The sequence below is a fragment of the Pteropus alecto genome, unplaced genomic scaffold (assembly GCF_000325575.1).
Source record: "Pteropus alecto unplaced genomic scaffold, ASM32557v1 scaffold44, whole genome shotgun sequence".
In the NCBI taxonomy this organism is placed as follows: domain Eukaryota; kingdom Metazoa; phylum Chordata; class Mammalia; order Chiroptera; family Pteropodidae; genus Pteropus; species Pteropus alecto.
Genome location: NW_006436812.1, coordinates 8767018 through 8779519, shown reverse-complemented (window position 1 = coordinate 8779519; position 12502 = coordinate 8767018). Strand labels below are relative to the sequence as shown.

General features: G+C 51.2%; 2 protein-coding genes across 4 annotated transcripts in view; both read left to right on the top strand.

Moving 5' to 3' along the window:
- The window catches only part of TBC1D10B (TBC1 domain family member 10B), a gene marked incomplete at its 5' end in the record, with an annotated part of 10635 nt that extends 5919 nt beyond the window's left edge, over positions 1 to 4716 (top strand). Inside the window, 5 exons of the mRNA XM_006914234.3 lie at positions 1952 to 2066; positions 2189 to 2254; positions 2432 to 2621; positions 2942 to 3096; positions 3176 to 4716. Of these exons, the coding sequence (XP_006914296.3) occupies positions 1952 to 2066; positions 2189 to 2254; positions 2432 to 2621; positions 2942 to 3096; positions 3176 to 3862 (1213 nt within the window). The remainder of the gene's footprint in view (positions 1 to 1951; positions 2067 to 2188; positions 2255 to 2431; positions 2622 to 2941; positions 3097 to 3175) is intronic.
- A 1628-nt stretch (positions 4717 to 6344) lies between these two features.
- CD2BP2 (CD2 cytoplasmic tail binding protein 2) lies at positions 6345 to 11720 on the top strand. Of its 3 annotated transcripts, none has more exons than XM_015591073.2 (7): positions 6345 to 6494; positions 7013 to 7116; positions 7317 to 7452; positions 7594 to 7751; positions 7853 to 8285; positions 8373 to 8473; positions 8557 to 11720. In XM_015591073.2, exons 2-7 carry the CDS (start codon positions 7039 to 7041, stop codon positions 8665 to 8667), a joined length of 1017 nt encoding a protein of 338 aa, XP_015446559.1. In that variant the 5' UTR covers positions 6345 to 6494; positions 7013 to 7038; the 3' UTR covers positions 8668 to 11720. The 3 variants fall into 3 exon arrangements, with proteins under 3 accessions (XP_015446559.1, XP_006914179.1, XP_015446558.1); XM_006914117.3 differs by having other exon boundaries at positions 8367 to 8473; XM_015591072.2 differs by lacking the exon at positions 6345 to 6494 and adding an exon at positions 6521 to 6677 and having other exon boundaries at positions 8367 to 8473.
- Positions 11721 to 12502: the final 782 nt, after the last annotated feature.

The following is a 12502-nucleotide window of genomic DNA, read 5'->3' as shown; positions in this document are numbered from 1 at the left end:
AAAGAGTGTAAGAGAGAGGGAGGGAGGGAGAAGTTATGAATGACTCTTAAGGTTTTTTGGTCTGAGAATTTGGTATGAATGGAGTTCTATATACTGATATGGATGGGGGAAACTGGGGGAAAGTAGGTTTTGAGGATATATTAGGAGCTCATCGTTGAAATATGTAGTTTGAAATGCTCTTTGGACATCCAGATGGGGATGTCAGGTGGGTTTGATGTATAATGAGTACAATTCCGGATTTTGGGAGAGGTTTAAACTGGACATAAATTGGAAATTTAAGAGCTGTCAGCCTCTGGATGGGACTAAATCTTACCCATGGAACTGGATGTCGTCAAGGCAGCAAGCATAGATATGAAAGGAAGCTCAGAGATTGAGCTCTGCAGCTCCAGCATTTCCAGAATGGGAAGATGAGAAAGAACCAGTAAAGGGGACTAGAACGAGAAGCTGGAGAAGTGGAAGGAAAACCAGGAGTGTGTGTTTCCTGGCAGCAAAGTGAAAAAAGGGTTTCAGGATCAGCTGTATAAAATGGTGCTGATGAGCCAAGTAAAGTCAAGCTGCAAATTGATTTCTGGACTTGGCACTGTGGAGTTCATTGCTGACCTTGATAAAAGCAGTTTTGTGGGCAGCAGTGAGAATGGGAGAAAAGAAATTGAAGATAGCAAGTCTGCACTCTGGAGGAGTTTTGCTGAATAGGTAAGGAAAGAAACTGGTATTTGGAGGGGAAAGTGGAGTCAAGAGACTTTTTAAGCTAAAGAAAGTAACAGATGTTAGTATGCCAACAGGAATGATCTAGTAGAGAGAGAAAAATTGATGATGCAGGAGAGATAAGAAGGTTGCTGGAGTGATAGCCTGTGTAGGCAAGAAGGGATGGGATGCAGTGCCCAGTGGAAGAACTGCTTGGCCAGGATCACAGACAGTTTACCCATAGCAGCAGGGGAGAAGTCAGGGCACAGAAGCAGGCAGATATTAGGTTAAATAACTAGCATATCAAACCTGTTGTTTCATGAATGCTATTGCAGAGTGGAGAAAAATATTAAGTAAATAATAGTAGGAGTGGTATGCAGATAAAGTACAAGTGAATATCACACTTCAGTGACTGAATTTTGGAAAACACTATTATTATAAGCAGTGGTCAGGAGTATGTGTGTGACTGAGTGCAGGGAGAGAATTTGGGAGATTGTTATTTATTTTCTGGGTAAGAAATGAAGATCTGAGCTGTGAAGTGGTTGTGGAGGTGGAGAGAAGGAACACACATGAATGAAATTCAGGTTGTAGCGTTGATAAGACTTGGAGATTAGTCATGGGGAGTAAAAGAAGGCTCTCTGTTTTCTGACGTGGGGCTGAGGAGAGGAATTCCCAGACACAGCAATGGATGTGACACCTTCAACGAAGAGGAGCAGGTCTGGGGCCAAAATTTTATTCTTTTGGATGCAGAGATGAGGGAAAGGTCTGAGTCACAGCTGGCTTCCCAAGCCTGCAGTAAGAACCAGGGCCCATTGGATGTGCTGAGGGGGAACTGATAAAATCCAGCGAGACAGATTAGGCAGGCCCTGCCCTGGGAGAGCTCCTCCTTTGGGGTGGCAGAAGCATTTAGACAGTGCTGGAGAAGGAATGAAGCTTTGGATATTGAAAGCTTCCGAAGAAGATGACCTTGAAGGTTTATGGGATGCTGGCAGATGAGGGAGGGAGAGCGAGCACAGATTGTGCTGGGGAATGGTAGGGGGCAAGTGGGGTCTGCAGGCAAGGATGGAAGGCTGGAGCCTGGAATGCTTTGATTGCAGTATTAGTCTGGCTTAAGCTTGATAGGCAGGACTAGGAATGGTGTGTGGTGGTAAAGCTCTGAGGTTAATATGTATCTAGGGTGGGGCTGATGCGGGGGAACGGATTTAGTTTGGGGCAGAGCACTCCCAACCCCTGTGATTGCCCTCATCATCTTTCCCAATACCCACAGGCAACAAGACCTGTACCGAATCCTGAAGGCCTACACTATCTACCGGCCCGATGAGGGCTACTGCCAGGCCCAGGCCCCTGTGGCCGCAGTGCTGCTCATGCACATGCCTGCTGAGGTCAGCATGCTCTGGTCCTGGTTGGGTAGGGGCTGGGAGAGCCTTGGCATACAGTGGTGGTGGGGGAGCTCTCCGCCGTTTCTCAGGCCCCATCCCTCCTTCCTTGTTCTTGTCCTTCTCAGCAAGCCTTTTGGTGCCTGGTGCAGATCTGCGACAAGTACCTCCCCGGTTACTACAGTGCAGGGCTGGTGAGTGTCTAGGGCTGTGACTTTTCCCCAAGGCCACAGGGAGGTCTTTGTCCTACCCTCTGTCCTCTGTCCCTCTCCTGCAGATCTCTCCCACTGAGGTGAGAATCCCCTGCTAGATCCAGTTCTACCCCAAGGGAGCCATAGTAGGTCTCTTCTCATGGCTTTTTCCACCTCTAGGAGGCCATTCAGCTGGACGGAGAAATCTTTTTTGCACTGTTGCGCCGGGCCTCCCCACTGGCACACCGGCACCTGCGGCGGCAGCGCATTGACCCCGTGCTCTACATGACAGAGTGGTTCATGTGCATCTTTGCCCGTACCCTGCCCTGGGCTTCAGTGCTGCGCGTCTGGGATATGTTCTTCTGTGAAGGTACTTCTGTAGTCTTTCAGGCCATGAGGGGGCTGGGGTTTCCATGTGCTTGCCAGTGGGCAGCATGCTGACAGAAGTTGCTTCTTGAGTTTGGGGGCTGGAGAAACTGAGACCTGGTCTTGGCTCTGCCACCAACCCAGAGCCTGTTCTCCCTCTCCGGAACCTGAAACCCATGGCAGCTTGTCTCCCTTTCGGGGCCTCAGTATCTTCATCTGTAAGATTGGCAATAGACAAGGATAGGGGCTGTGAGTCACTCCTAAAGGGGACAGGCTGAGATTGCAGGCCCGGTTACCTGTGATGTCTTCTCTCTGGCCCTGCAGGCGTCAAGATCATCTTCCGGGTGGCCCTGGTGCTGTTGCGGCACACGCTGGGCTCAGTGGAAAAGCTGCGCTCCTGCCAAGGCATGTATGAAACCATGGAGCAGCTGCGCAACCTGCCCCAGCAGTGCATGCAGGAGGACTTCCTGGTTCATGAGGTAGGCCCTGGCACACCCCACACCTGCTTCAGGCCATCCCCATCTTCATCTGCATTCTGATACTCGTTTCTCTATCTAGGTGACTAACCTCCCAGTAACAGAAGCACTGATAGAGCGAGAGAACACAGCCCAGCTCAAGAAATGGCGGGAAACCCGGGGGGAGCTACAGTATCGGCCCTCACGACGACTGCACGGCTCCCGGGCCATCCATGAGGAGCGCCGGCGGCAGCAGCCACCTCTGGGTCCCTCCTCCAGCCTCCTCAGCCTCCCTGGCCTCAAGAGTCGAGGCTCCCGGGCAGCTGGAGGGGCCTCCTCTCCACCCCCTCTTGCTCGCAGGGCCAGTGTTGGGCCTGCCCCAGGGCCAGTGGTCACCGCTGAGGGACTGCATCCATCCCTTCCTTCGCCTACTGGAAATAGCACCCCACTGGGTCCCAGCAAGGAGACCCGGAGGCAGGAGAAGGAACGGCAGAAACAGGAAAAGGGACGTGACAAGGAGCGACAGAAACAGGAGAAAGAGAGGGAGAAGCAGGAGAAGGAGCGGCAGAAATGGGAAAAAGAGCAGGAGAAGGAACAGCAGAAGCAGGAGAAGGAACGGCAAAAGCAGGAGAAGGAACGGCAGAAGCTGGAGAAGGAGCAACAGAAGCAGGAGAAGAAGGCCCAAGGCAGGAAGCTTTCACTGCGTCGAAAGGCAGATGGGCCCTCGGCTCCCCAGGATGGTGGGAACAGGTCTTCGGCATCTGAGGCCCGGCAGGACGCTTACTTCTGACCTCTGCCCTGGGACTGGATGGCATGGCCCCCCCTTTTCCCCTCAGCCAAAAGCAGGCCCCTCAGCTGGCTGTCCCTCTTTCTGAGGAAAGTGGCTTGGTTTCTCATCTGCTTGCCAGCTGTTGATTCCTACACAGTCAGGACAGTCAGAGTGCATGGGGTGGCTGCATTTCCCTGGGATAGCCGTTGAACAAGTCTGGAACCCCTCACCTCCACTTAGGCCCTGCTGGGGTCTCTGTCACTTCTGCCCAGTTCTCTGTGGGGTCCCTTCCCAGGTGCTGTCCTGATTGGCCTTTTGTCACCACAGGGGTGTCTCTTGGCGATGAGAGTCAGCAGTTTTCAGATTCTTACACTCCAGTTACTCCCCTTATCCATGAAATGGAGCTGGGTTCCTTTTTCCCTTTTTCAGTCCTGCCTGTCTCTTCCACTTCCTGGCTGGGGGTGAAGGCCCTCCTTGTTCAACTTCTGGACATCTCTGTATTGTAATTATGTACAGAGGACCTGGTTGGCCCAGGATAGGGGAGTTCGCTCTATCTTCTATCCTTTGGTTCTTCCACAATGTTCTTGCACTCTAGTTTATTTAATGGGACATGCACTGGAACAGGAAATGTCCCCCACTTCCTCACATACCACCATTCTCCTTGCTTTCTCCCTCTTCACCTACCTTCCCCTGCTTTGTCGCACCAGGGTCCCCACCTTTCATCTTATTCCCTTCCAACCCTCTGGCCCCTCTCTGGGAGGGGGTCTTCCCTTAAGCTCCAGGGGGTGGAACCCAATGTTTACATTCTCTCCTGTCTCTGCCCCCACCCAATATGGCCTTTGAGGAACCAGAAAAGAACCCACTGTTGTAGCTGGGCCTGTCTCCTGCCTTGTTATTTGATGAAAGGGGTTAGAAGGACTGGGGAGGGAGGGAACAACTAATGAGCCAAGATTTATTGAAGCAGCCTGCAGGTTTTGGCAGGTAGGTACCTCTTGGCCTTTGGCACATCTTGCAGTCACTCATCAACAGTTGTCGAGATCCTGCTTCATATTTGCCTGGGATATGCTGCTTCCATTGTCAGTGGCCTCCTGAAGCCCTCTACGTATCTCCTTCCCAAAGCATCCATGCAACTCCTGGAAGCCGGAGACGGGAGACAGGGTGGCTAAAAAGCTACAGTCCTGGGGGTGGGGGGAGGGAAGCTGGGCTCTTGGCCAGCTGCTTGGTACAGCGCCAGTTCTGGGCCTCCAGGGACAGTAGGAGCACAACTAGCACCCACATCCAGCTTCCCAGCTCCTGGTTTTCTGCTGCCAGCTTGTAATCCTGCTCACCCTCTGTGCCCTCCACCCGTGAGGGTAAAGGCAGGTCTGTGGCTCTGAGGCATGGCTCCATCTGGCAGTTCAACAGGGTGAGGCCCAGGGTGCTCTTGGTAGAAGAGGTTTCCTGTTTCCCCAGAGGATGAACCAATGGTACTGGTAGCTGGTATTTCTGGACCCCTTCTTTAGCAAGATGTCCTCTGGGTCTGGAGCCTGTGTTCTGTGCCCACAGAAGAAACAGCATGCACTTTCCGTGCAGTTTCATGGTACTCCAATCTGGGAGAAAACACTGCCGGCAAGGAAAGAGGAGGGGTGGTCTATCTTGTGACCCCGGGGACCTCTATGCGGTCCTCCTATAGTTCCATTAGGCTCTGGGCACAGCCTTCGCCTAATGGGATTCAGCTTCTGAGTGTCCTCAAGGGCTAGAGGTCTTGTCCCCAAACCACTGGGACCCACTCTGTCCACCTCCATGCTCCAGCTCTGCCTCTTGGGCCAAATTACAGAACCTGGGCAGGGGCCACTTGGCTGGGGCCCTGTTTGATGAGGGGCTTTGTGAGAGGCTCTGCTGCCTTTTTCCAGTCCAGAGGTCAAAACACAAGGAGCTACTGGACTGGATACTGGGCACAGGTGTCACTGCCACTTCTGTGATGGCTCTTCCAGCCTCAGAAACCAGGAACTCGCCTGGGGATGGAGTGGGGGTGTAAACGACTTCCCCTGGGTCCTAAAGGAAGCTGGGTTTGGAAAGTGCCCCTGGAATGGTCAGCGGACTCCCGGCTGGCCATCAGGGAAAAGAGAAAGGGTGCACCTCGTACTAATTGAGGGCAGACAACTAGATGCCGAGAGTGGGAGGGCAAGAGTTCTACTGAGATGGTGAGGGTTGCATAGCCCTTGACCAGCCCTGGGGAAAGGTATGCAACCGTGGAAAAGGAAACTAAGGCAAGAATCTACTGGCCCTATTCGCATTTTGCCTTCCATCATGATCCTGGGTGCCCCTTAAGTAGAGTGCGCTCCACTCTTCCAGAGTCTCTACTGCAGTGAGAGGGACTCAAAACCACTTCCCGCCATCCCTCTCGTCCGAAGACGGTCTAGGCGTTCACATATCCCCTTTTCTGGCCGCTGTCGCCCCACACAGCTCACGTCACTTCTGGGGCTGGGCGGTGTCTCCCCGGCTCATCACGTACTTCCGCCTGCCGTTCAAGTTAGTCCTCTAACCAGAGTGAAGCAACTTCCGGCCTTCAGGGCGCCTTCCTCAGTTCTCTTCCGGGTGATGGCGGCCCGGTGCCCCGGATGTAGGCTTGGCGAAAGCATCGCTTCTTCCCCCGCCTGCCTTGGACTCGTAGGTGAGCGCTTACCGGTGGGACTGGTCGAATCCTTGTGGCTTTGCCGCCTCTCTTATTTGTACTCATAGTCCGGGACAGCTGGGGTCACCCCGCGGAATTGGGAGTTTGGCGCAGGGTGGCCAGGACACGAGGTCCTGTGTCCGCCCGAGCCTCACGGGCTCTGAGGGAACTGGCAGTGGAGGAGTGGGTATCAGCCTGAAGACCTGCTTGGCGCCCAGGACTTTGGGGACCTGGAATGGGGCTGGTCACGTGGGGGAACCGGTCTCCTTTCATCAAGGGTGGGGGTGCTCGTGGGGGGCTCCTCCGCACGCCCACCTCTAAGACCTTGCTCCAGCAACTCTTTCGGATACCAAACCAGGTCCCAGGGGCCCGTTGGCTGCCAACTCCTCTTTCAGCCCCTGAATCTGCCCTCCCTCTCCTCCCATACGAGATCTAGTACATACCAGGGGAAATGTTTGTTGTGCTGGGGGCCCTCTCGCGGTGAGTTTTTTTAATCTGCACCCTTTCCCTCGGTTCAGCTTGGTGAAGGCCCCTCTGTCCAGTTATGTCAAAGAGGAAAGTGACCTTCCAAGGCTTGGGAAATGAGGATGATGAAGACGAAATCAGTGTCCCCAAGAAGAAGGTGAGGGGGCCAGATTCCTGCATTCTGGGAAGAAGAGAGAGAAAAAAGGAACTAGGAGCCAGCAGAGGGAAAAGGTTGGGGGAACAAAGAAAGGATACAAGGAGCTAGCTTTTGAATTTTCAGTTTGAGTCCAGATCCTAGAGCATTTTGAGGACTAGCCAGTAACCTGCATCTCTCAACTGGCTGGCTTCTGTTCACAGCTGGTGGACTCTGTGGCTGGGGCAGGAGGTCCTGGGAGCCGCTTTAAAGGCAAGCACTCTTTGGACAGCGATGAGGAGGATGATGATGATGAGGGGTCCAGCAAATATGACATCCTGGCCTCAGAGGATGTAGAAGGTAAGCTGTACCCAAGAATTGACTCTTTGCGGGGGGGGGGGGGGGGGGCGATATAAACAGGGGCTTCTGGGAATGTGGGCAAGGGAGGCCCCTGTCTCTTTTTCGCATGCCTAGCAGGGGATGCCTGTGTTTTTCGTGCAGGTCAGGAAGCAGCCACACTCCCCAGCGAGGGAGGGGTACGGATCACACCCTTCAACCTACAGGAAGAGATGGAGGAAGGCCACTTTGATGCTGATGGCAACTACTTCTTGAACCGGGAGGCTCAGATACGAGACAGCTGGCTAGACAACATTGACTGGGTGTGGTTCAGGGGCTGGCATGGTTGGGGCCTGGAGGCAGCAAGTGCTTGGACTCTTCTGACAGTTTGTAGAAAATAAACCTTCCTGTTTTCACATTACAGGTTAAGATCAGGGAGCGGCCACCTGATCAGCACCCACCATCAGACTCAGAGGAGGAGGACAGCCTGGGCCAGACACCAATGAGTGCCCAAGCCCTCCTGGAGGGCCTTCTGGAGCTGCTGTTGCCGAGAGAGACAGTGGCTGGGGCGCTGAGGCGCCTAGGGGCCAGAGGAGGAGGCAAAGATGGCAGCAAGGGGCCTAGGCGGCCTAGTTCCCCCCAGCGCTTGGACCGGCTCTCCGGGTTGGCTGACCAAATGGTGGCCCGGGGCAACCTTGGTGTATATCAGGAGACAAGGGAACGGTTGGCCATGCGGCTGAAGGGGTTGGGGTGCCGGACCCAGGGACACCCTGACCCCAAGCCCCCACCTTCTCTGGACATGTTTGCTGAGGAAGTGGCAGAGGGGGAGCTGGAGACCCCAACCCCTGCCCAGAGAGGTGAGACTGAAGGGCAGAGGAGGAGTGTTGCAGACAGGGGCAGGGCACTTGAGGACCAAATGGCTTTGCCTGTTATTTTAGAAGCAGATTCGCCAGGAGATGGTTTGCTGGATGTGATGTGGGAGTATAAGTGGGAGAACACAGGGGATGCTGAGCTGTACGGGCCCTTTACCAGCACCCAGATGCAGGTAAACCCCTTTCTGCTGCTTCTCTCCCCTCTTACCTCCCCATGCCATTAGTCCTCTTCTAGTTCTGCTCTCTCTTCCTGCAGACCTGGGTGAATGAAGGCTACTTCCCGGATGGTGTTTATTGTCGGAAGCTGGACCCCCCTGGTGGACAGTTCTACAACTCCAAACGTATTGACTTTGACCTCTACACCTGAGCCTACTGAGGGCTCACTTAGGTGGCCCCTTCTTTCCTGGACTCTGTGAAGGAGGCTCCAGCTGCCTCAGGCAGTGAGGATATTGGGGGCAACTTTTCAGTCAATTTTCCTTTCCCAATAAAAGCCTTTAGTTGTGTGTTAGGGCCTTGGCTTTGCTGATGGCCAGAAGCCAGAGACCACAGCCCCTTTGGACTTGCCTTGGTCTTATAGTGTTTCCTCATGAAGTTCCTCTTTGACAGTTCTGGTCCCTCAAACCATCTCCTGTTTACTGTTCATAAGGGCAGAGCCAGGGCTGTCAGGTGAACAGTGGCCTCCCTTTTTGGATGCAGATCACCATCTAAAAATCTCTTTACTCGTGTGGCATTCTTTGGTATCCTCTGGGCTTCCTGTTTTGCTTTTCTTCGGTCTTTGGTCTTTAGGACCTCAGAGTCTCTCCTTGCAAACAGTGCAGGGTAGAGCCCTAGCAGCGGAGATTTTAGGTCTGATGGGCTGGGGCATCTGTTGGTTTTGAGTAGGAAGCATGGTACTCACTGGCTTCTCATTTTCTCAGGCTCCTTAGGTGAAGTACAGACTCAGTATTGACTCTTGAAGGACTCCAAGGCCACCTGGGCAAACCATCCATAGAATAGGCACAGAGAGGGACAGCACCTCACTGAAGGTTACACAGTTAATCAGAGGACTGGCCCAGACCCAATGGGCTCCCTTCCCAGACCTTTCTTGGTACTAGGTCTTTTCTACCTGGCCTTGAAGCCCTGAGCTTACATTTCCTGAGCTTCCAAAGTGTGCCTGGCACTGAACTAGTGCCTTGAGGAAACTGAGATAACTGGGCTGGTCCCCTTTCAGGAGTTCACAGTCAGGAGTGTAGGTGAAGAGGGAGATAGACAAGTATAATTGTACAGTCTGGACCTACCACTACCACCCTCCCAGCCCATCAGTATGGCTTAAAGCCTCTCCTCACTTGACCAGTTTAGATTTTTCCCTCCACTTTTTCAACTTGGCTGTCCATTGGAATCTCATAGAGAGCTGTTAAATCACTCCTCAGAGACTCCGAATGAGTTGGTTTAGGTAGTGGCCTGGCAGTTGGGTTTTTAAAAAGTTCTCAGGTCTTTCTAATGTGTGGCCAGGTGGAGAGCCATTGGATCTGACTCCCATGACAAGTTATACCTGGGGAGAGGGGCTGGTTCCTGGACTCCGCCGTGGTAGAGCTGAGCATGTGTCTGGCCAGGGCTCTGGTTGATTCTGTTAGTTACAGGAGAGCTGAGCACCAGAGCCGTGGATGCATGGGAGCTCCAGGGTGGAAGGAACCAGGACTGGAACTAGGAAAGACTTGGGCGGGGATGGGGTGGGGTTACCTGATGTAAGTGAGGCCTCCAACTTCTGTAATAATGAGACCCACTCTTAAGTGCCAGGCCACGCCAGGTTTTCATTGACTCCAAAATACCTTTGGTTGTAAGATGGCTTTATGTCAATAAGAAGGGAAACCCTACCAATTATGTTTGTAAGATGTCATTGATTAAAAGGTACATCCTGATTTCAGAAGTGAAAAGCAGGTGTCTTAAGACCAATGAAATGCAGTGTTCACGTTCGTATCCTTAGTGATTAGTGTTTGGTGAATAGGTAGGAGCACAGGAGGTGACTCCCCTGGATGTCATCCCACAGGTCCCTCAGGCTCTCCCTGTCGCAAACGGACCTCTTACCCTCACAACCTCTTCCTGTATTAAGCTCCCCGATGATAGCCTGTGTGGACAGAATGATGCCCCTCACAAAGAATTTCACATCCTCAACCTCAGAACCTGTGATACATGACCTTATATGGCAAAAGGGACTTTGCAGATGTGATTAATAATTTTGAGATGGGGAGATTATTCTGGATAATTGAGGTAGGCCCAATGTAATCACAAGGGTCTTAGGAAGTGAAAGAAGTCGGGACGGTCAAAGTGAGAAAGGGAGGCAAAAATATTACACTGTTTCTGGCTTTGAAGGTGGATGAGTCATGTGCCAAAGAATGCAGTAGTCTGGAAAAGCTGGAAAAGGCAAGAAAATGGATTCTTCCCACAATCTCCACAAAAAAATGCAGCCCCACTGACAGGATTTTAGCCCAGTGAAAACCATTTTGGATTTCTGATGCTAGAAGTTTGTGGTCATTTGTTATAGCCCCAGTAGGAAACTAATACCCCATCCAGCTGAACGCCTCTTCCCCTCATGGATATCACTAAGTTCTCTCTGTGGCCATGTCCCTCTTTTAAGCACCTATCAGCACTTAACTCCCTTGCTTTAAAAAAAACAAGACTTTGTATGTGCATGTTTAAATTTTTATTTAAGCCTTTTCTATTTTACAATAGTTTAGTAGATTCACAAGAAATTTACAAAAATAGCACAGAAAGTTCATTCATTTCCTCCTATTAACATTTTTCGGTGGCACATTTGTCACAACTAATGAACCAACAGTGTTACTTATATATTTTTAACAAATTTATTGAGACATTCACCCATGTAAAGTATACAATTCAATGGTTTTTAGTATCTTCATAGGGTTGTGCAATTATCACTACAATCTAATTTTAGAACATTTTTGCCTAGCCTAAAAGCAACCCCACCCATTACCACTCCCTCCCCATCACTCCTCATTATGCCTTCACCTTCCAATCTCTGCAACCACTTATCTACTTCCTGTCTCTGTAGATTTGCCTATTCTGGACATTTCATACAAATCTTACAATATGTGGTTTTTTGTGTCGTGTCAGCTTCTTCTGTTTAGCATGTATTTAAGATTCTTCCTTGTAACATTCTTTTTTATTGCTGAATAGTATTCCATTGTATGGATGTATGGCATATTACTATTAGCTAAACCTCACACTTTATTTGGGTTTTACTAATTTTTCCTTTATGTCCTTTTTCTGTTTCAGAATCCCTTCTAGGATACCCCATTACATTTAGTTGCCATGCCTCTTTAGTTTCCTCTGGTCTGACAGTTTCTCAGACTTGTTTTTGCTGACCTTGATAGTTTTGAGGAGTATTGATTAGGTATTTTGTAATATATTCCTAACATTTGACTTGTCTGGTATTTTTCTCATGACTAGATTTGGGTGATGGGTTTTGGGGAAGAAGACCACAGAGGTGAAGTTCCTTGCTGTTTATTGAAAACCTGTAATGGCTCTACATTGCCCTCAAGAGAAAGTTCACAAGCTTGAAGCTGACTGAGAAGGTCTCCCATAGCCTGGCTGGAGCCAGTCTCTCCAGCTCCACATCTGCCTTTGTTTTCTTTCTCCCTTCTCTCCCCTGGCTAGGCTCTAGCCTTCCCCCAGAACAGGGCAGATAATTTCATCTCTCCAGGCTGGGCCTGTTGCAGGAAGCGACACCCGATGGAGGAATTCAGACGCTCGGACAACTTTGTTTAGAGGAAGGAGAATTTATTAGGCCGGGGGAGCATGTGGAGTTAACAACTCCATGCACAAGCTCACTCTAGTTGGATTTATTACAGCTTATATACTTTTGAAGTATCTATGCAAGGGGGATGTGATTCCTTTGAGGTTTTACATGTCCTTCCTTACTCAGACTGGGGAGGGGGAGCTTCGGGTGGGGGTGCTGCAGGGGAGGAATTTCTAGACCCCTGGTCTTACAGGTCGTTTGTCTTGTAGAGTCTTGTAGGGACCTTGGTGCTATCAGCTCTTACCAGATTCTTGAACAGAGAGACAAGACTGGGACTCCTAGCTTACAGAGAGGAGCACTCGTTGATGTCGCACCCACTCAGCAGGTTCCTTAACCGGAGGCTGAGCTCTAACTGTAACGCAACAAACAGTTCCACACAGTCTTGACATTCATACACAGCTACAGA

Bases quoted from the DNA above. Each gene is read 5' to 3' on its own strand.
- CD2BP2 (XM_006914117.3), top strand. From the start codon at position 7,039: ATGTCAAAGAGGAAAGTGACCTTCCAAGGCTTGGGAAATGAGGATGAT. The intron at 7,752-7,852 runs GTGTGGTTCAGG...TTCACATTACAG, and splicing joins GGCTAGACAACATTGACTGG to GTTAAGATCAGGGAGCGGCC. The intron at 8,286-8,366 runs GTGAGACTGAAG...CTGTTATTTTAG, and splicing joins CCCAACCCCTGCCCAGAGAG to AAGCAGATTCGCCAGGAGAT.